This window comes from Aptenodytes patagonicus, chromosome 2, assembly GCF_965638725.1.
Source record: "Aptenodytes patagonicus chromosome 2, bAptPat1.pri.cur, whole genome shotgun sequence".
NCBI classification, from domain to species: Eukaryota; Metazoa; Chordata; class Aves; order Sphenisciformes; family Spheniscidae; genus Aptenodytes; species Aptenodytes patagonicus.
Window position 1 is genome coordinate 145335435 of NC_134950.1, and position 22611 is coordinate 145358045.

The following is a 22611-nucleotide window of genomic DNA, read 5'->3' on the forward strand; positions in this document are numbered from 1 at the left end:
ATTAAGAAACTATAATAGCTGTAGGGTTATTTTAATAACTGAGTCCCTACTTACATAAGGTACACTTACAACAGTGGTAAAATTCAGATTAAAAAAAATATACATATATGCAAGAATTACATACTGTACAGAGGTCTTTGTACTGTAACTTCTGAAACTTGGTGTCTGTGTTTCCTGCACACAGCTCCACATATCCAAGGACTACTTGAAACACAGTGTTGTGAATGGCTTGAGTGAAGTGCATATGTAACTGGTCCATTGCTGTCTGAAAGAAAAGGAATAACATAAAATCAAATAGTAAAATTCAACTCGTCATATGCTATAGTCTTGTAATGTAAGTCTTTTTCAGTACTGAACACAGGAGATTGTAAGCATGGCCTCCAATCTTTGTTTCAAAAACACGTAACATAGGACTTGGCAATATTATAATATGGCAACGTAAAAGAGTTCACATATTACCAGTAAAATCAGTTTCCCCTGCCATCCTCCCTCTATAATTCATCAGGTTTTTTACATTATCACTAGTAAATATTAATTTTACGTGTATATAATATATTTAATTGTAGAATTTACTCATTCATTCATTTACCCTCCCAATCACTGATGAATGTTTCAAAAAGAAATGAGTTGAGATCAGTGCTTTTTTTCTCCACTGGAAACACTTCCAACTAAAATAAAAATATTTCCTTTGCAATTACTAAAACTAAAACCACAATTACAAAGTCTTCAATCCATCCACTTGCCAAACTGAGTTCCTCCTTGAATATAAAGTAAAATTAGGTGTTACAGAAAGGCATGCACACCACATCCATAAATTTCTTACAAAAACCCTCTTTGCAATAAAAGCAAAATATTACATTTGTTTAACAAAACTTACTTTTTCCAGAAAAAAAAATATCAGTACATGTACTAAACACTGATGACTATATAACATATAAGTTTTGCCATAATCATGCCCGAGTTTCAGGTCAGGCTGTTTCCCTGATCCTTTGTTACTAACCTGTCCATAACATTAGTCCATTTCACACACTGAATTTTCTCAGTTTCAAGATATGCTAATAATTGGTATATATAATAGATTAAAAAAAAAATTGATATGCCAGGATGAAGTTATCAGATTCTGCAGATTTGAAAATGGTCAGTTTTGCTACTTCCTATTTGACATTCTTAGCTACTGACAAGAGCCGAGAACTCAATTACCCCCATAAGAAATGAACAAGCAATTCTGCTTCAATCCTATCGCAAATAACCGATCTTCTGCAGCTAGTCCTAACTTGAATTAGTCAAAGAAAACAGAATGACAAATGAAAACATGAGAAGTACTGAAGACACTGAAGGTTCTTCTCATTTTGTTTAATGAGGAGGGGTCAAAATGGGAGATAATTCAATAATGATGCAACTAAATTCTTTTCAGGACAAGTTCAAAATACATACTTTAATAGTAATAAAAAGAATGTCAAAAACAAGTCACTGTCATGAGAACAGAGCAGGCAAAACCATGCAGTAACAAGTAACACTTTTGTTTTGTTCAGAAACTTCATTCCTCTGCAACAAAAAGTCTGCCTTTCTCAACACATGCACTAGGCTTCGGAGCAGTGAATGCACTATATCTACTTTTCTTCAGTAAATAAAGAAATTGCATACAGTGCACTAACAAAGGAAAAGTCTTATTAATCTTCTCCCCTGATTTCAAGTTGCAGTCTTTAGGCACTCCAATAATTTTGCACATTGTCAAAGTATGGGAAGAGAAATCCCTTTCTATCCTATTGCAGAGCTACATTGTTATCACAGTCAAGCCACGGAAGAACAACCCTACTTTGCTAGAAAGTTCTAATTAGAAAGAAACAAAAAACAAACAAAAATTTAAAAACAAACCCGAAAAAGGCATTCTAATGTCAGCCACACTTCTGAATACTGGGAAACAACATTAAAAAAAACCCCAAGCATAATAAAGAACGAATGGGGTTCTTGTCCTGTCTTCATCAGGGGACAGGCACTTTGACGTGATCTTTAGCAACTAAAGCTTTCTGGAGGAATCTCTTCTCTAAGCAAAACAGCATTGCTGCACTGGCACCACCATGTTTAGCTTCACTATGTTATGAACACCGATCACTGGCGAAAGATGCCTTCAGCACTTTCTCCTCTCCTTATCCCCGTTTACTTCACAGGAGCTTGGTACTGGCTCCCACACATCGTATCTGCTTCAGAAGGAAACGGGTTCACTGCCTTCCCAAAGAAACCATCCTAAGCCTCAAGACAGTGCACCAACAGAAGAGAACTACATCCTACTGGAGAGTTTAGACCTACTCCTATTTACATATAAAAGGTCCTAGGCACACAGAGATACAACTTTTAGGACATGTCCACAGTATAGGTTTGACATGCCTTGTGTCATATTTTGTTGCCAAAAAAATATCTCCTCATATCTTCATTCCTGTCACATTCGTACAATATAAAATAGGAACGCACGCATACAAGGTACAGGTTGTGCACAACTCAGTAACAGGGACCTAGCTATGAAAAATAGTACTCACATACCCAAATACAATTAATAATGCAAATAGCATTATAAATAGAGCTGAAGTTAGTTATACCATGTCCAAAAAGCTACATGTTACAGCAATACACAGTTTACCTTTAACAGTTACTGTTAAATTATCTGAGTATTATAGAAGTCTTTGTATACTCAGCAAGATTCATCAGCATTAGTAAAATAAATTTCCATCAGAGTACTCAAAGCTTCACCCTGATATACCACTGTTCTTTGTCACTTACTCAGGAGATGAGTACTAACCTGTGTTTTTCCAAGCAGCCTGTAAGCCTGCTGAACCTTTGTATAATGACTGATATCAAAGTTCTTGCATATTTTGGAGAGCGCTACATCCAATTGTTCCTATATAAATGAAGGAAAAAATGTGTTAAACACTTAATAAAAACAGGCCAAGTAATACATTACTTAAACAATAGCAAGTGCAAAAAAGATGCTTATTTAAACAATCTAATAATTATGCTTGTACAATAGCCAAGACTGTACATCACTGGACTATTTTGAGGTGCTCAAATGTTACTTCTTGCAGCCTGAAGTACTTCAGTCTGAAACTTCTGTCAGCCAAACAGTTCCACCATTTCGAAGAAGAAGCACAGTAAAAAGTACACTATTTCACTGAAGTCAAATTCAAAGTGACGTTTACTTTGAGAAGGTCTAGCACCACAATATGGGAGAGCTGGGAGTTCCAGCTTGGTCTACTCCCACTCCTAAGAAAAACCTAGATCTGGGGAAAAAAATGAAAATGCTCCACAAGTGTTTCAGCTCAAGTAATTCAATTATTGACTTCTTAACCCTCTGACAGCCATCTATTAAATGGAATTAATACTATCTGACTTAAAAGTTCATTGTGAAATAAGTCTTTTATGGAGTACTATACCAGCAGAATGATCAGTACCATAGGAGAAGAAAAGAGAGCACATGCACACACACACACACAATTACTAGTTCTGCCATCAAAGCTGTGTCTGAGCATACTGAACAGCTTTGCAATAAATGAAGTTCATCTATTATGTGCACTGAATGAAAAAAAAAAACTAAAATAGGATCATATACTTAATGACTAACTAATAAGGCTTCCAAGAATTTGACCATGTAGCTTAATAATGTAATTCTCACTTAGATGCTGTAATATATTCAGAGATACACAGCCTAACTCTAGTTATTTTCAATCAACAATGCAAGAAAAGAAAACAGGAATCAATAACATATGATAACATACACAGCTAGCAGATATTTTTTCTCCTTGCTAGTCACTAATGCCATTTCAATTCTTACTATTTAAGGATCTTGCAACGTAGTCTTGCTCTTGCAAATAGAAACCACAGGAGATGGTTGTTTAGTCCCTATGTACTTACTCCACTGGAAAATTTTTATGAATTACTTCATTATCCACAAAATATTTATGGATTTTAATCCTAGAGATTTGGTGGGGTTTTTTTGTTGCTGTTGGGTTTGGGGGGGGGTGTTTTATTTTGTTGGGTTTTTTTAAGCAGATCAGTATTTTCTTTAAGCACAAACAAGGAGACTAGAATACAATCAAATACTGCATTTTTTCCTAAGCAAAATGGTAAACAGACAAGTAACCTCAAGATTCAGAACTTCTTAAAGGGTTACTCAGCAATTTGAATTTCAGCCATATACTGATTTAAAAAAACTTTTTTCCTTCTCTTATTTCATGCAGAACAGCTGTGCGAAGAGAGAAACAGGGATATCAAACAGCCCATGAACAGAGCTCTTAAGCAGAGAGCACATTAATATTTTCAGCTACGTTTTTCAATGGTTCCTTCCACTAAAGCCACCTTGCATTTTATTTGTAACATAGTATAAAAGTATGGTCAATGTTAAAACTTAAATTACAAGAAGGAAAAAAAAAAAAAAAGACGAGGTTAATGACTGGCCTCTGTGAGAGTGAGAAGAAAACAGTCATTTCATTAGCTTTTTTTGAACCAGCCATGCTCTGAATAGAGCATATATCAGTGAAAGTGTAAAAGAACAAAGAAAAGCTTTGCAAGAAAGCAAAAGTACAAAGGCATAAATGAAGGAAATTTAACAAAGTTCTGACTGTACAGGGAATTAAATAATGAGGTATGATAATACATGCGCTAATCTGACTTTCTAAAGAGCACATGACCAGAGGTGTAGAGAGCTGCTGGGACAATGAATGCAGTTTCCTGCTACGCTTACATGTGTAGGCATTACATGCACTACATATACATTATATATATCTACATTACTAGACTTAGAAAAAGCTTGCCAAGTTCCAGCTCAAAATTACCTAGTAACGGAGTTAAAAGAATTCCTATCGTTCATGATTTTTTTTTTGCCACCAACTTCCAGCAAGACACTTACCATTTGATATTCATTTGCTTTTGCAATACTATCTACCAACTTAAACTAACCTTCTGTCTTAGTCGCATCTTTCCCAGCTATTCAAGTCTAAATTCCTATGGCTTAGTACTGACCCTATCCAGCTGTTTCCAGTTTGCTGACCTCTAAAATTCCCAGTGAAACTGAGATCTCTTGTGGAGCTTATACAAACCTGCTAATTTTGTATATTAATACTGTAATACCAATGCTGCTAATTTTCTTTTCACAATTATTTAGGAGTAGTCTAAAGAATTCACAGCAGTTCATGGACTGAAAACCATCGTGCATCTTCACTATACAGGGAGCATATCTTTGCTCCAGTACTTCAAATGTTACGTGCCTATTTTATTTGACTGCTTTACCACTTGCAGTGGGCATAAGTGGTGAGCTGCCTCATAAATTTGATAACATATTACAGAGCATTTGAGTCGACTGCAGCACAAAAGGCTACATAAATAGCAATGACTATAGCATTCCAAAGACGGTATTTGAAAGAAATGTGCACGTTCTGCAATTGCTAATAACATTGCATTAGAAAGCTCTAGTACCTAGAGGTTAAACACTAACGTATACAATATATTAATTCTCACCTCTATTTGTTCCAAGGTGTCTTGCAGTTTTGAATTCAACTCACTATTAATGAAAGAAAAAAAATGTTTAAAATCAAACTACTGATCATATTAACATTTCACACCGTTTGTTTCCAAACAACACATTAGCCTGCTACCGAGCCACAATATAGTAATTTATCATAAATCATTAACCTGCTGTTACTTTCAGTTACTACTGAAAGGCACTTACTGCAGCCATTTGCAGTATTCCTAACACTTCAGATTAAAATATCTGTTGCAGCAGCACATTATCCTAGGTTCACAATGCAACAAGAGCAAGATCCTTGTTCTGTGCACAGAATCACTCCTTCTTTCCATCTTTAGAACTAGGTACAGCATAGACCATCACCCCCTGTGTATAAACATATAGTTGGTTTACATGTTGAAATTAACTGGTCTAAAACATAGAAGCTGCTGACATTAGCAAAAAAATGATGCAATGCATCACTCCTCTGACAGTGCTGTCCTCCCATTCAAGTGAGGGCTCAAGCACCAATTTTAAATACACACGTTCATAGTTTATTTATTCAACCAAGCTATGATATATGGAGGTGTTTGGAAGAGTACAGCCTACATTTATGCTGACTAATTTAGGAAAAGAAGGTGTGATCACAAAATTTCATTAAAAAAGTAACTTTGATCAAGTATTGAAGTGAAAATGTAGAAATGCTGTGTCTAGCTAAATCTGTATGTATTTTCTAAGCCAGAATTATAAAGGTAGTGCTCGGACATAATGGCTACATGATTATGATGAAAGCCCATTTACCATAATTGAGAATTTAATTCAAAGCATTCATTTCATTCATAAAAAACATATTAGAAGTCTTTTTTTTTGCATCCCCACCCATACAAACCTAAATTAGCGCATTTTTAGGAGGCACGTTGCTGCAATGTAACAGAAGTAACATTTCGACCCAAATGCAATAGACAGAGTCATCCTATTATCTGACACTACATTTTCCTACAGGTTTTTCAAGGGAGTCTACTCACATCAGAACTGATCAACAAGCAGAAGGCAAAATACTTTGATTTATATTTTTAAACAAAAATTAATCACATAATGCAAGCATTCCCTAGGAAGAAGACAATGGAGAACAAAAATAACAGACATCCAGCCCATTATTTCAAAGGAGGATGAGCAGCCACTCTTAAAACCAAAGCAGTCTTAGCAGGGAAGCTGAAGTGCTTGCCTCTTCAGATTATGTATACACCAAAATAAAAAAATTATATGCTTCATAGAAAGGTTTAAATCCCCTGCTGTTTAAGAGCTACACCCAATTCCTACCACCATCTAGCAAGAAAAATATGAAGAATGATTGTATAAAGGCAGGCGCTGATTCTTGTCACGTACACAGCGGACAATCAAAGGGATACTGTGAAAATCTCATGGTAAGGTACAGAGGTGATGCCTCATATAAGCACATGTTACAGATGCTAGCTCATGTCTGTTTTCTTGACTAGCTGTTTTTTACTGCAGTCCTAAAGAGAAATGCAAAAGATCACTTATTCATTTAGCCCAATCCCCTGCTAGTGAGACATTATTCCATACAATACATATTCTCTCAGACTTCTGAAAGTAAAACTGCAGAGAGACTGAAACATATGCACTGGGGCTGGGATTTACAGCTAAAAAGTCCTTCTGCTCTCACAATGCAAACAAAAACAAGCTCAAAAAACTCTCTCAGAATAAAGTAGCAGTGCTGATTTTTACTGTCATCATCCTTTCTTTCAAGAAACTGTCTTCTTGGATGCAAGGATATCCTTTTGAGTGCAACAATGAAGTAAATCCTCACAGCTCTTTGCCATGTATCTTGTCAGTATGCTATCAGATTTAAAATAGCATGACTTTTGCAGTTAAATATTCCAAATGGCAAAAACATGAACTGTTAGTTTAAGTTCCAAATTTTGCTATACTAGACATAGTCTAGTGGAGATAAACTTTGAAGCTGCAATAAAAGCTTGAAGTGATTCAACATTAAACAGAAACTTCCATATTATTTACACAAAACAGAATTTAATTCAAAGAAACTGTGTAATTTAACCTAAATCTCAAAAGAACAAGGTTTTCCAGATGAGCACTGTAAGATTCTAAGAAAACAAGCTGCCTTTTCAAGCTGGATAAATGTTGTTAATTTCTCCAAAAGAAAAAAATGCAGGAGATATGCAGAATAAATCAGATTAATGTTTGGAGCCACAGAGCATCTGAAAGAGCAATAAATACTAAGGAGAGCTTACTGAACAGTATAAACGAGACACAGGTATGGAAGACTGCAAGACCCATCTCTCTACAGAAGGTAGAGTTAAGCAGAGCAAAAGTTGTTCAGGAGTCATCTCCCCTCTCAACAATTGAATTGTCAAGGACTGGGGGAAATCGCAGTCATTTTTCCTCATTCAAATAAATAAAGAATAGTTTTCATTCACTACTATATAAGGAAGGGATTCAAAATTTTAATATATGTATGCAAATGTTGGCTGTACAGTCAATTTATATCCACACACAAGTTTTATCGAACTAAAAAGAAAGCAAAAAGAAGTTTTGAAATCTGACTTCAGAGTAGAGAGGGACTTATCTCCAGGTACAATTTCTAACTTCATACACTTCTTCGGTGCATCTTCAGATCCTGAAACAACTATACCTCAAAAAGCAGATCCTAAACTGAAATCGAGGATTATGGGTAATTACTCTGAAGTTGCAACAAAGCATACATTTAGAGGACAGAGGGAGGCAAAGCATGTGTTTTCATAGATTTTGGTCCTTCTAAGTCAGAGAGCATTCTGACAGGAGATCAAACAATGTCAGAATTTTACCCAAAAATCTAAAATTCTAATTAAAAATAACACAAAAAGAAAATCTAATTAATGTAATGAGGATCTTAGAGGATGAAACATCAAATTTCATGTCATTTTACTCGTTTATTGTCACATCTATTATGACTTTGAACTTAATGTTTACCCAATTCTTTTTTTTTCTTTTCTTTCTAAAAAGCAATGGAAACATCAAGTCTTCGTAAGCTAGAAACTGCAGATATTTGAATTAGTTCTGGTTCTGAAAGCAATTTCTCCATGACAGCATGAAGCTCTGCACTTGCTAATTTCATTGCCAAGAATCAGAGTAAGTTACCCTCCAAAGCCATCTTGCTGTAGGTAAATTAATTCCAGAATATAAACTTGCTTATTAAAAAATTAGGTCAGGTATCTCTAGGCTGCAGTTTGTAGCACAGTTATAATTCAGTCTTAGTTGAAACTTTACCTGCCAACATACTACAACAGTTACAAAACAATGACATAGTCCAAACATAGACTATATAGTGTTATGATTGTGAAGACTGGTTAGCAGTGGTACAGGGAGGGGGGGAAACTACTGAGGATGCTTATGCTTTTATAAATGCCTCAATTTTAATTTTCTGCTTAGAAAAGTAAATGTCAGTCAAAGCTGCTGTAGAGAATGAGAATTAACGATCACTGTTTTATACCATTTACAAGTAAATCATACAGAAGCTGAAATCTGCACAATGTCACCTTACCTTATACAACTGTAGTGTTTGAAAGTGCTGGCAGCTTTCTGGCATTCCAAGCACAGCTGAATAGCTCCTGGATAGTCCTCTTCCTTAGGATAAAACACAATGGAAAGCTAATTTGGCTTTTGAAGCAAACACTGCAACACCCATTTTTGCTTGCACACTTATGTATAAACATTAAGAACAAAATATTTTGCCTCTTACATTATACAGTAAAGTTAAAGGAAATGAGAGAGGGTCTATTGCAGAACTTAACGTGCAAGCAGTTTAGAATTAGAAACAGACAACGTTAGCAACATCTGAAAACACTATGTAAAACTATTATGCAAATGACTTGCTGTTTTGTTTACTTATGCATTCATACAAAACATAACAGAAAGTTTTTATTACAAACCAACTAACATTTTCCCAGTTAACTTTCAAACCTTTGTTAATACAGTATGATCTATTCATGAGCAAGGAAAGAAGTTCAGGCACTGGCAGGCTGCTGCCATAGTTTACAAAACCTAAAAAGAGACAAGGGAGACACTCCAACATTATGCCCAAATAAACACTATTTAATGTGACACATTCTACAGCTGATTAGAAATGAATTTAAAGACATCTGGCTCACACAAAGGCCCAGGACAAAAAAAACATACTTCAGAAAAAAGAATATGGAAATATTGTCCTAATTTATAAGAAGAATATCCAATAGGTAAACAGATCAATTATCATCATAAAGATGCCAGGACAAAACCAAAACTAAAAAATACACACAAAAATGTAAAACTCCAGGATCTTGCCAACAGAACATGGGCAGTACCTTGGGTATAACTACTATTTTTGTGTTCTATTAGATATGAGGCCAGAAAGGCTCTTGGAAGAAGGAAAACCCTCTTTGATAGCTAAGAGCTTCCCTTTTTTGTCCTAATGACATCCATTATATTACATGCTTCAGAGAGCTCAAATGCAAAGCTGTTACTGGAATTTCAAAGTCATTGACTGAAGAGTAAAAATGCAAGGGCAATTTATATTTGGCAATTATCATAAAGGAGCTTCTGAAATGAAATTGGTTTTAATAGCAGCATTCTAATGCAGATCAAGTTTAGCTAAAAACTCAAAAAAACTCCACACACGTTATCCATTAGATGAAAACAGAACAGTGCATTGGTCTAAAATGATTGCTGCATTCACAGCTCTTTGCATCTTTCTCCATTGGAAACCTGGTACTTGCTCCATTAAGTCTAACAGAGCTCAAATCAGAAAGCCTGCTTGCATAACATATATTACTAATATATTCCAGATGCAGCTCACCCCTCTAAGTTATTATAGCTTCGTGTCTGATCTTTTTTTTAATTGGGAACCCTATCTAAATGTTCCTCTGTGAATGGCTACTAATAGCTCTCACGGATGTTCCAAGCTACTAACTTCTTCTTGGAGTAAAGACAGTAAATTGGCCAATATCTGGGATACCTTATTGGGAGCAGACACTGAGCACAGCTCTAAAACTGCACTTAGCCAGAAAGGGCAGTTCCAGCCCTTAACGTTTAAAAATCACTGGCAAATTGTGATAATCAGACATTAGGGTCTGTGTGTGGATGCAACACCCACACCTCTGTCTCAAGACAACTCCTACCAGTATACAGTGAAGAGCTGATTTCCTGTGCAACAAAATACAGCACAGAAATGAAAAGCTAATCATTGTACAGGGCTTACTGAGCAGAAGGCAATGTTTATGCAGCCTGTAAATTAATGCATTCTTGCTTGCAAAGATTAAGAAAGTGTGCTGAGACAAGGTGTATTACCCAAGATGAAATTAAACTCAAAGAATCTTAAGAGTTACAATTATTAAGACTCAATTTCCAAATTTAGTAACTAGGGATTATCATAATGACGTTCCATCCAGTATTAGCTGTAAATATTTGGCAAATTAGCAAGTCAAAATTGTTACACTACATGATTAAAATATAGTTGTCAATAAAATCCTGAAGCTGCCTTTCATACAATTTAATCACCTTAAGACAAGATCTTATTTTTGCTCTGTGCAGTATCTACTGCATTTTTAGGCAGTATATATACTGTATCAGTAGAATTTTCAGTGTCATGGCCTGCATGCTGCAATGTTTTCTACAACTGACTATTAAAAGGCTAACCCAATGAATAAGGAGAGAAGCTACTACACTTACAAATAAAATACTAAGTAGGGAGCTCATATATAAATTTGTATGGTAATATACCAGTAGAAGTACTTTATCCAGACCCAGCATATCAACAATCAGCTAAATCTCACCTTCTTTTTTCTTCCAAATATCAAGCTAAGGCCAGAAAAGAAGTATAAGTTGGGGGTATGGAGGGGAGTGAAGACTCCACAGCACTCTCACTGAACTAACCAAGCCTCAGTGCTCAGATCTAAAGGCAGGATTGAGTATTTGACAGAAAACATTTCCCCACCAGCACAGGGGCTATCTAATTTGACATGAAGTATTTCTCACAACATTTAAAAAAAAGAATAAAAATATAATTTCACCACACGCACACGCCCATAGCCTGTTTGCAAGAGGAAGGAAAGAAGGGACAAAATTAAGATGACTGACAAAAGTAGACTTAGAATAGCTTCAAATTATAACAGTCTGGCAGGGACTTACCTCCAACATCTCACTCAAACGCACATCAGTTCTTTGCTAAAAATAAAATTAAAAAAAACAGTGATAACTACACAGAAATGAAGAATAATATTTTGCCATTGAACAAAAACAACTGTACATACCAATGTTTTTATTGTTCTCAGAGACTTTAGCAGTCCAATAAGCAACTGTCGTTTCCTTTGATTTGCAAGAAGCCCCAAACTAGTTTGTGTGAAGCCTTCCTTTGCTATATTCAGGTGTCTGCAAAAGTTAAAAATGAACATAATCTTCAACGATGTGTAAAAAAACCCAAACTTATTTCTAATAAATTCTAACACATCCATCAAAATACATGCTAGAAAATAAGATTATCAGCATTGTTAGGGAAACCCAGAAATTGACACGATACCAACAGACTACTAAGAAGATATGTTTTCCCTTCTGCAGAACTTGTCTGTGAATCAATGGTGTATCTCAAAAGGTTCCTGTTAAAGAGAATTCCCAATTGAAAAAGTGAGAGCTGCAAGAGAGAAATCAGCTGGTATTTGTTTCAGTATCTTTAACTACTATTGCTAATTCCATTCAGCACATAAATAGGAAATATCATCAGCAAGCAAACTTCCTGGGTTTACAACTTTCTTCTCAAATACTTTTTCCCCCTTTCAATCTCTGCCATTATTTAAGCAAGATACCTTCTTCCATTTGTGCAAATAACAGCTGCTAACTGAAGGCCAGTCTGCAATGATGTAACACGTTCAAGTTCCTACAGAGAGACAACAGGTTAAATAAATATACAAGTTAAAGTTGTATACTTCACACCAGTGAAGACTAGTGATTAGTAGGTTTCTCTTGAGATGTTATAATGACTCTGTAGAGTTACTTTATATATTATTAGTTTCATTTTATATATGCTAAGCACTGGAATGTAACATTAATATAAACTATTTTTTAACATACAATTCTCTTTTGAAGAAAGATACTTGAAATCCATTTGCACTGCAGTAGGACCCTCTACATTTATATATATCGTACATTTAGCCTAAGAATCTCTATGCCATTAATGCACCACAGCAGAATGATCAAAGCTTCAGGGACAGAAGCACAGGGTTTAATTTGCATTAATATACCAGAGAGCAGCAAAACAAAACAAAACAAAAAAAATCATGTTTCACACAGCATTTTCTTGTTTAGAAGCACTTCTGTTCTAGCAATTTAATAGATGTCACTTCATAATGAACATTAATGGTATCCTATTGAATTTCAGCTGAAAACTCTCCAGCACAGGTGACCTGAATTTAGCTTGATTTTGACTTAGTGAAGTGCCTAGTATAATCTCAACTCCTTTAAAAATATATATATATACCTATTAGGATTTCTTTTGTTAGGAACAGCACTGCAGAAAAGTGAACGCTCTCCCCACGCTAAAGAAAAAAAAATATTTTTTTTTTAAATACTACTCATCATTTCAAAACGTATCAAGTGCTTTCCATGGGGAGAAGGGAGACTTTCACTTTGAAAACCAATCTAATTCTAAAGATATGACAAGCAAAAACAAAAGTTTAGTTCAGTTTAAGATCAGCTCCTGGTCAGTCTCCAAAGATACAAGTAATTCTGACAAATCACTGAGCTGCATCTGAACCAAAAACAGTTCCTCCTTTATAGACTGTTGCTTCCAACGTTGCTTTTGGAAAAATGACAGCTTAGTTGCTGATATGCATAATATCTTAAGAAACCAAATTCAAAGATTACTTTCCTCAGTACCTACTTCTCACTAAAAACATACTTTGCAAATGTCAGAGCTATTCAAAAGGCCATTGTTCCCTTTTTCATGAGGAAACGCATACAATAAGGAGCAACTCCATTCCAGTCTTGCCTCTTGCAAAGATTTTGTAAAATCTCTCCTTTGAACGTGACTGGATGGAGAGGCATGGGAAGAAAGCGCAGCCTAATGGTCCCCAGAGAGGGAGTCTTCCATCCAGCATTTAGGGCTGAATACATTTTTTCTCTTCTCAAAGACAGTCCTCCACCCATCGCTTGTTCCTAAAGCATGCCTTTCCTTCTAAGGAGAAGGGAAAACTACAAATCCCTTGCCTTATGTCTGTGCCATGCCTCTCAGCCCATAGCAGTGCCTGTTAGACCAGTACTTCATACTAGGAATGGGGTGCAAACCGTGACTTCCCCACACTTTCCTTTGCACAGTGGAAACAATGTGTCCAGGAGACAAACAGTCAACTGCATTTTTGCTTCTTCTAATGACCTGTTACTGTAATTGGACACTGAACTGGAGCTGCCATTACGGAGTACCCACAGCACATCAGGGTGGTTCATTTCATAAGCCAGTGGGAAAGTGAGTCCTACGATGCCCACCAGAAATCTCTGATAAGAAAGTCTACTGACAAGAATAACTCTGTGCAAGCCTGTGCCCATGTGTAACACTGAAGGATTATTGACTTAATCAGGCAAATATGCATTTGAGAAATGCTTTTAAAAGATTCTTACTGGCACAGTAGATTTTTAACTGTCCCTTTGGAATATCTGAAAGAACTTCTTGGTATAAAACACGTGCATCTCACTAAGATGCTGCTGGATAAGAATATTAACATTACACAGCAAAATGCAATAAGCCCATTCTCCACAGTACTATTGTGCACTGAGAGGGGGTTTTCAAAGTGAAGCTGCTGGATTCAGAAAAAGCAGCACTCACTCAACAACATCAATTCCGAACACGCACAACAGCGAAACTATACCAGAAGGATTTGATACCATACAATTACCCTTTCTGCCCCCCTCTACACCATCTTATGAAGACTTGACCACTGTAGCATTTACCCAGCTTCCTTATGCAATAGCCTCCCACCTGATTCCTTTAACTAAAACTGAAATAATATCACCCTTAAAGCTTTTTTCTTCCACCAGCTATTGCAGGAGATGATGCAAGCAATGCTCACCCCCCCCATTTTTCTTTACACAGCAGCACTCCTCCTTCTACCCAGCAAAATGCCAGAGCAGATGGGACACTCGCAAGGTCACTCAGGCTGGATGTGTGGGCCATGAGTGCTAATGAGCAGAAGAGGAAGTTGTGCTCTCTGGATGAAAGAGGAAAATAGCTCCAGCTCCATGACATCTTCCGTGGGTTAACACCCAGGGGGTATAAGCCTGCAGCAACACTGTATCAGCTGAGAAGCAGGAGGCAAGGAAGGGAGGGAGGTAATAGGAAGAAGGTTAACAAGGAAGGAGGTGAGAGGAGAAAGGAGAGGAGGAGGAGGGGAAAAAAAAAAAAGGAGAGACCTCTGCCACTAAATGCAGCCATCATTGCCCTCCCACACTCTCTCCAGCTTCTTGACCAAAATGAGAATTGCCATAATCACTGGTATGACAATGCTTACGCAAGGAGCTGCACACACACAGAATTATCCATCGCAGGATAATTCTCAGACTACTTTGACAAAAATCCCAAGTTTTCACTTTGCAGAATTGTCACTGTTGTTTCCTGGAAAGATCAGATAAAATCAGGCAGACCTGACCAAATGTATAGGGGCATCATTAAAAATAAATGGGTGGAAAAAAAACCACCTTCTCTTCAGAGAATCATTATGACAGCTGTTCCAACTATGTTTTGGGAGCAAGGAGAGAAGCCGTGCCAATATTCTACTGCAAGCAGCTAAAGCAGTTTTGCTTTGTTTTGCTCTCAGAGATGCTTTATTCTCACGACTGCCTGAGATTAGTGGCAGGTTTCTGGTTAAGTGCTCTTAAGAAAAGTCATTGCTGTTTTCTCTTACGGACAAAGATCTGAAACCACTCCTAAACACAGGCACTAAAGAAGCTCCTGTTCAAGTCCATTACAGGTATTAGTCAAGCCTGTGAACTCATGTTTTCAGAAAGCCTTCTTAAAATGGTCATATGCCGAAGCCTCTATCATCCTAAGGGCCTCTGGCTCAATACGCCCTTGGTTCTTTTCCCTCTACACATACAGGTTTATCATACATAGACAGCTAGTTCCAACCAGGCACTAGCATCTCTACTAACAAATTACTAGATTTAGTCCCCAATGAAACAAGTGCAGCATTATAACAGCACAATAAGGAGTGGTTTACTATTAAAAAGTGACTGTTAGTTGTCTTACCTGAACATATGCAGGCTGTTTTTCAAGAATCAAGTCTGCAACTTTCTTAGATACCTTAAAAAGAAGAGTATTAAATGTGATACATAGCAATCTCAATTAAGTAGGCCATCCCTATACTAAAGTCCTACAACAAGTTTGTGATTCTGTATCATTGAGTTCTGTAGTTTTCAAATTTATTAATAAATACGCCACAACAAGGTAAAAAATCCTAAAAATGACAATCAGCTTTCCTTAGGAGCAAGATAAGAAAAATGTTTACAGTTCCATCTAGGAATTAGTGGGCATTTTTAAATTTATCCCTTGCCTCTCTGCTTGTTAAAGAACACACTAGAATAGAAAATAGAAATAGTATGGGACACTGCAAGTGTTTGCATTCTGCTTATGCTACTGCTAGAGTACAAATCTAAGTTAACCATCTACCACAGAGATCTAAGAAAGCCGTAAGGACACCTACCTTTCAGACTGATATTGTATTAAATAAAATCCATGTCAAAATGAATATTCACTCTGTGCACATTATACCCTTTAGCACACAGAACATGCGTATTTTAAAATTTTCTCCATTGTTCTGAACTAACAGTAAGTGGAATGCTACTGAGAGCTGCTGTCTGTACTGAATTTAAAAATGGACATTGCTACCTTGATCAGCCTTTTGTGCGCAAACACAGAAGCTTAAAAAAAAAAAAATCCAACACTAACAGTCATATAGACACAAACTTGAGAATAGTATGTTTTGGTTTGGTTTGTTTTTCAGCAGGGACTACAAATATTTAAGAAGAAACAGTTTGAATCATGACAAAGAAATTATTGGTATTGCTCTATACTCTTCTTGGGGAAAAAACCTCCCAGAAATGAAGATAAAATAAAACCAGCTATGACAGTCAGCCAGCTCACAATGCACTACTGGGAAAGAGAGATGAGGATGTTTTTATATATTTGACTGCTTAGTCAAACATAGCACGAAGTTGGGACCTTCAGTCAGCATTCCTGTAACAAACTTACAGTGGCTCCACCAGGTCAGTTCCCATCCTCTGGAAGAGCACCTGCACACAAATGGTCTTCAAAGTACTCCAATACCATCAGCTGGCAATCTGGACAAAGGGCATATATCTAGCTATACTTTCCTCCTTCATATTAAAAAATGGCCAGAAATCACAAGACGATTTTAAAACCTCTTAGTTGTTCAATACATAATAAAGCTTTCTTCTGCAGGACAGCGAGAGAGTAACTCCAGAGCAGGGTGGGGGCAGGAAAGGACATTAGCAGGCCAAAAGCTACACAAGCCTACATGACCTTGGGGCTCTAAAGAAGTTTTGTTCACTGCACAGTCTATATGCTGTGAAATTTTCACCTCCCTTTTCCAACCTGTTCTTCCCGCTAGCCCTGTACCTGTAAAAACTTTAGGACAGGGATATACCTGCTAGTCATGCATTCCCCTAGTACAGATATAACTGTTTGATTTTCACTGTTAATGGGATTCATCAAGCAGCAACACATGAATAAAAGATGCATTTCATTTTCAGTTTTTACACTGCTTTTTTTTGTTTCACAAGTTCTCAGTTACCCTTGACTAATAACAACCTCAACACTGTCAAGCATCTGCCACAGCCATATTTTTTTTTCTTTCTTCCCCTGAACTTAGTGATACTACTTTTCTGAGCTTCCACGCTATTCTCTTTCCCTTCTTTTGGATGAGCGATATTATCCCATTATAGGGATAGGTTGGTTGGTTAGATAGGTTGGAAAGGTTACTTCCATTCATTTCCAAATTGTCCCACCACTTTTGGCATCTTCCACACAATTGTGTTGATTTACTTTTTAATTCTTAACTTTTGGAATCCAGAATTGCAATGGTTAGCAATGAATGTGGCTGCAGCTATCAATGCATGCAATGTTCTTTGAGGGGACCAAATAATTTTCTCCAAAACAATTTTCTCTTTCCTAATCACATCAGAAAAAAATATTTCATCTCCTGAAGAAAAAAAAGATACAGCTGAGGATATCAGTCTACTAATTAAAATGAAGCCAAACAGACATACAACTAAAAAGTCTCCTAACTCAAATTGTCTGTACCAAGATGATTAGACAAATTAAAGCTGTCACGATACACATATTAAAGAAATCTTGAGTGAGTTGGAATCCATCCAATGGAATGGAAAACTGTAATGGGAAAACTACAGAAAATACAGAGTCTATAGTGACCCAGAAAACAAAGGCATGACCAAGATCAGCTGTGCAAAAGCAGATGGTAACAGTCAGTGAGAAGTGGAAGATCAGAGCTCTTTTACCTGTAATTCACACTCGTTTGAGTGCTTTGTGTTACAGAAATTTAGAAGTTGGAATTATCTCTAAACCACTATTGTAAATTCCTATGTCAGCTATAGATACAGGCACTGAAGTGAAAAAGGCAGTATTTATTCTTTTTCAAAAGCAGAGGTATTGTGTGATCTGTCAACAGACTTCTTGAGTCCTCTATCTAATAATCTATTCACAATCAGCATTAAAATATTTTTAGGACTGAACCAACAACGTACAACATTCTGCAGTACTGTCTTCCATGAAGGACACTAATGTCCTTTAAGACAGACAGTAACCTAACTGACATGTCACAAGATAAATGGGCAATAATTGAGACAGGAGAAGAAAACATGCAACAGTCTCTCATGCTCCACCTGGAAATATGACACAGGGACATAATAAACAGCATACAAGAAATTTTAGCAACTTGGCACATGCCCAGGGAGGAAAACAAACCCAAGCAACAATTCCTTCCTGTAGCAGAATCACATTTAAACTAGATTACAGAAGACACAAGAAAGGCCCAATCCTGACTGGGGTGGATGGTCAGGGATGAATTGGACACGTGTTTCTTGTCAAAGGTTTTGGCTTTGATAGTTTTTGTTTGGGGGTTTTTTTTTCAAAAAGAAAGACACATCTGGGCCATATTTCCTGGAAACCTCGTGCTCAGTTCTCACCCCTATTATTCATTAGCTGCATGCACTTTCCAGTTCACATGTTTCAGCAGCAGCTGTGCACTGAAACTACTCCCCTCGCTGCAGCCGGTTCCTATCGTGCAGGCAGAATGGCTAAGACATTGATAACAGGTCTTAGGATTATCCAGCGTATCTCAATGAAGTTGTCTCTCAGCCTTGAGTGTATTTCCTTGCAAAACTAGGTCACCACCAGATGTCCTCTTAAACTTTAAAAAACAAAAAACCAACACAAAACCAAAAACTACCACCCACTTTCAACCTCTTTCCTCATACCTCTTAGTGAGAAACATGGAATATTCATTTGCTCAACTTCTCACTAATACTTTACAAAATTTCATAGGTTTATTCAGGGAAAAGCAATCTTAGGCAGAAGGAACTTGTTCTCTATGTATTATTAACAATCCAATATTCTCCTTCTGTACATTTCATTCATTTAAAGACATGAATTAGGATTATTACTGTTATTTTACTTGCAGATACTCTCCAAATGCCACAGTTAATACATTCGTCTCCTGTAACTTATTATTCATCTTTAAAAGAGCAAGGAATCAATAATTAATGTATGAATAGAAGATAAAAAAGCCTGAAATGTAACAAGTACCTTTCAGAAGCTGCAACTCCAATTTCCCCCCGTAAATTATAGTTATTACTCATTGTTACATTTCATTCGTTTTATTACGTAATAACTCTGTACCAGTATTCACTAGAAACCCTTGTGGACGATTAACAAATTGGCAAATGAAAAATAAGAGAAAATAGCAACTCTAAGGAAAGAGTTTTTAAAACATTTAATGCTTTACATTGCCAGAAATCCCTCAAAAAAAGAGATACTACCGCACTATTCAGCACTGTGTTGAACATTAATTTTCTTGCAATACATAGGAAAAGCTGAACATTCAGAAAATCAAGTTTCTAAAGAAATAGTTAGCATATTTGCTCCTTGTTACAATACATCACCAAGATTTACTTCCATGATTTCATATGATTATTGATTTTCATTCATATGATTCACTGATATGATTTTCCACTATAAAAGCACACAACATAATATTAAAAGAAAAAATGCTTAATATCTAATGTGTTTAAGAAATCAAAACTTTCAGCTACACTTCTGGCTATACTTTATAGACAATACAACAAATTGCCTGAGGGTACAGAGGAAACAACTTTACTTACAGCAGCTTGCTGTTGTTTTAATTTGTCTGTGTACTCTTCCAGTTCTTGAAGACTAAGTACTGGAGGAAGCCTCTGCATGTAAACAATAAATTAAATTCAGTGAGAAATTAAAGGACGTTAAATACGTATGTAGTATTAACTAACCAATCAATTCCGTTAAAGAAACATTCTTATCGCTTCTGCAATCTAATTTGCAGAATTAATCCATTATTTCAAATGATGGATACTGCAATAAATCAGTGTTAAGATAAACAATGTGTTGTCATAATTACATCATATAATATCATCATTACCTCAAAGTCACCTTATTTTAAGCCATGTATGTATACACACAACACCCCTAACCATTGAAATTATTATGTCTCAGTCAGTTTGCTAAAAAAATACCCAAAATATAGAAAGGATTTTTTTTTTCCCCTCCAACTATTTTGGCTTTTTCACAATAGTTTAAGTTATGAAGTGCCTGTTAGCACAACTGATATTAATTCTACTACATTAAAAAAAGAGACTCCATACCAATACTATATGCTAGAAGCTCCACACAACCTCAAGATGAGGCAGGAGGGTACAGTTTTGCTTTAATACAAGATATAAGAAACAAAATGAAAAATAGCTCATTGAAACAAGCATACTTTTGACCCTCATTTTTTGTTATATTACTGTCTTTTCTTTTAAGAAGACAACTTACCTCTAACTCATACTTCACAATATCAAAGGAATCATTGGAAAAATAAACCTCTTCAATGCTGTTAATTATTTCTTGCTGAGCTTGAGGATCAGTTGGTTCTTCACGTAGTTCTCTGAGCTCCTCCTTCACAAAACAAAAAAGGATTTCCATGATGTAATATCACATCCTAACAAGAACAATGTTTTACCAAAACAAGTATTTTCCAAAAGCCATTTACAACATTAGTACAATAAGCAATGGCAAAGAACAGAAAGATCAGTACACTGCAGCTTGTTCTTCCCATTACAAACAGCAAGATATTTAAAACTTTTCAAAGAACACAGTGCAGATTTCAATGTTGCAGATCACTTAAACACTTCTTCATCAATACATTTATGGCACAAATGCATGGTGAGTCCACAGTTTTTTCCTCCTGAAGTTTAGAAATTTTCATAATAAACTAAAAGTAAATTGGCAGGCTATTTCTCCAGAAGCAAAAAAAACCCACAAAAACATAACAAATAAAACCTGATTTTTTTTAAACCAGAAGAACCATCTTTGTAAACGTAAGGTAGACAGTGTTACTACAAACGTATAACTTTTCAATTCAGCCCCCAGAATTCACTTTTATTAAAGTCATGCCATTAAACACTTGAATTTTTTACAGGCAAAACCAGAACAGATCTGCCGCCTTTGCACAAAATTAAGAGATTTCAGATTTCCCTCCGACTAGCAGGGTGATCTAAGCAGACATGTGCTGTCAGCTTTCCAAAAGCTAATACTCAAGAGGTAAGCATCCCCCTCCTTGCTGTCACGATCTCCCCTGGAAGGTCTTCTCAACAACCCGGCTGCTTCCGCTGGTCGCAACAAACCGAGGACTGAGCCTGAGCCTCCTCCTCCCCTCAGCCTCCTCTTCCCCTCCTCTACTGGACATTTCAACTAATAATAGCCCTCTCCTAGAGGCTGTTCCCACTGAAGGGATGAAAATCCTTTATCAGAGACCAAAAGGGAGAAGTGCCAGGATATTCTTTCACCAAAAATCAAGATAAAACAGATCAAATTGTTCGATATTGGAATTTAACCCTGGTGAAGCGATCCAGTGGACTGAAGTGTCCCGTAAAGACCCCAAGCCTCCCAACAATGCCGAGTTGTTACAGTGGTACATGGTGCCGGTATTTTCATCACCGAGAGCTCAAGGGCTTATTTCACTGGCTAGAGGCATCAGATTTTAGATTAATTGACGAAACAAGCACTAACTTGCTCATTTTGTACATCAATTGAAATGAGGTCAATGTGTACACGTTATGAGGCAAAGCGACATTTTAAATACAAAGCAAGGTGCTGTTTCTCTACGCAATTAGAAGCAGCCAAGGGGTGACGAGTGAACAGTTTGGAAGAGCATCAGAACGTGCCGCTGCTCCTCTAAAATACTTCTGGCAGGAAAAAGAAAAAAAAAGGGGGGGGGGGGGGCGAAAGCAATGGCTCCGAAACAGAGAAAACCGGATTTCAACTGGATTTCGTGTCCCCGAGCGGCAGGAACCCCTCGGTGACACGAGCGAGCACAATCGAGGCCGAAGGAGAAGGCGGCCGGGACGGTCTGCCCCCCGGCCCCGGCCCCCGACCCCCGGCCCCCGGCCCGCTGCCGCCGCGCGGTGCTCAGGCGCCACCCGCTGGAGCGCGGGCGAAGCCGCAGCTGGAAGGCGGCTTCGAGCCGAGATGGGGCAGAGGGTAACCCGAAGAAAAGCCATCGAGGAGCCACCTTCTTCCTCTCCCGTGGGGCCCCAAGGGCCTCAGATCTCCACAGACGGACCGTCTCAAAACGCCGGATTCAGTCACTGCCGCCAGCGCTTCCCGCCGGCGGCCGGCTGACGTGCAGCGAGATGGAGAAACCTGCCTCGCACCACGGGGTGAACGCAGCAACCTACCTCCCAACCCCACGCACCCAGCAGGAGGCTGTGCATGGGAAGGCATGGACGAAGGGAGCGTACCAACAGACGTGAGA

The 22611-nt window shown here is 37.3% G+C and overlaps 1 protein-coding gene across 2 annotated transcripts in view; it reads right to left on the bottom strand.

Moving 5' to 3' along the window:
• The window catches only part of VPS50 (VPS50 subunit of EARP/GARPII complex), a 96304-nt gene that overhangs the window by 64013 nt on the left and 9680 nt on the right, over positions 1 to 22611 (bottom strand). For both annotated transcript variants that reach the window (XM_076331508.1, XM_076331509.1), the window contains exons 3-12: positions 20631 to 20753; positions 19943 to 20014; positions 15774 to 15827; positions 12343 to 12413; positions 11794 to 11911; positions 11672 to 11707; positions 9051 to 9133; positions 5506 to 5548; positions 2795 to 2893; positions 125 to 265 (exon numbers count right to left, since the gene is read on the bottom strand). In XM_076331508.1, coding sequence (XP_076187623.1) covers positions 125 to 265; positions 2795 to 2893; positions 5506 to 5548; positions 9051 to 9133; positions 11672 to 11707; positions 11794 to 11911; positions 12343 to 12413; positions 15774 to 15827; positions 19943 to 20014; positions 20631 to 20753 — 840 coding nt within the window. The remainder of the gene's footprint in view (positions 1 to 124; positions 266 to 2794; positions 2894 to 5505; positions 5549 to 9050; positions 9134 to 11671; positions 11708 to 11793; positions 11912 to 12342; positions 12414 to 15773; positions 15828 to 19942; positions 20015 to 20630; positions 20754 to 22611) is intronic.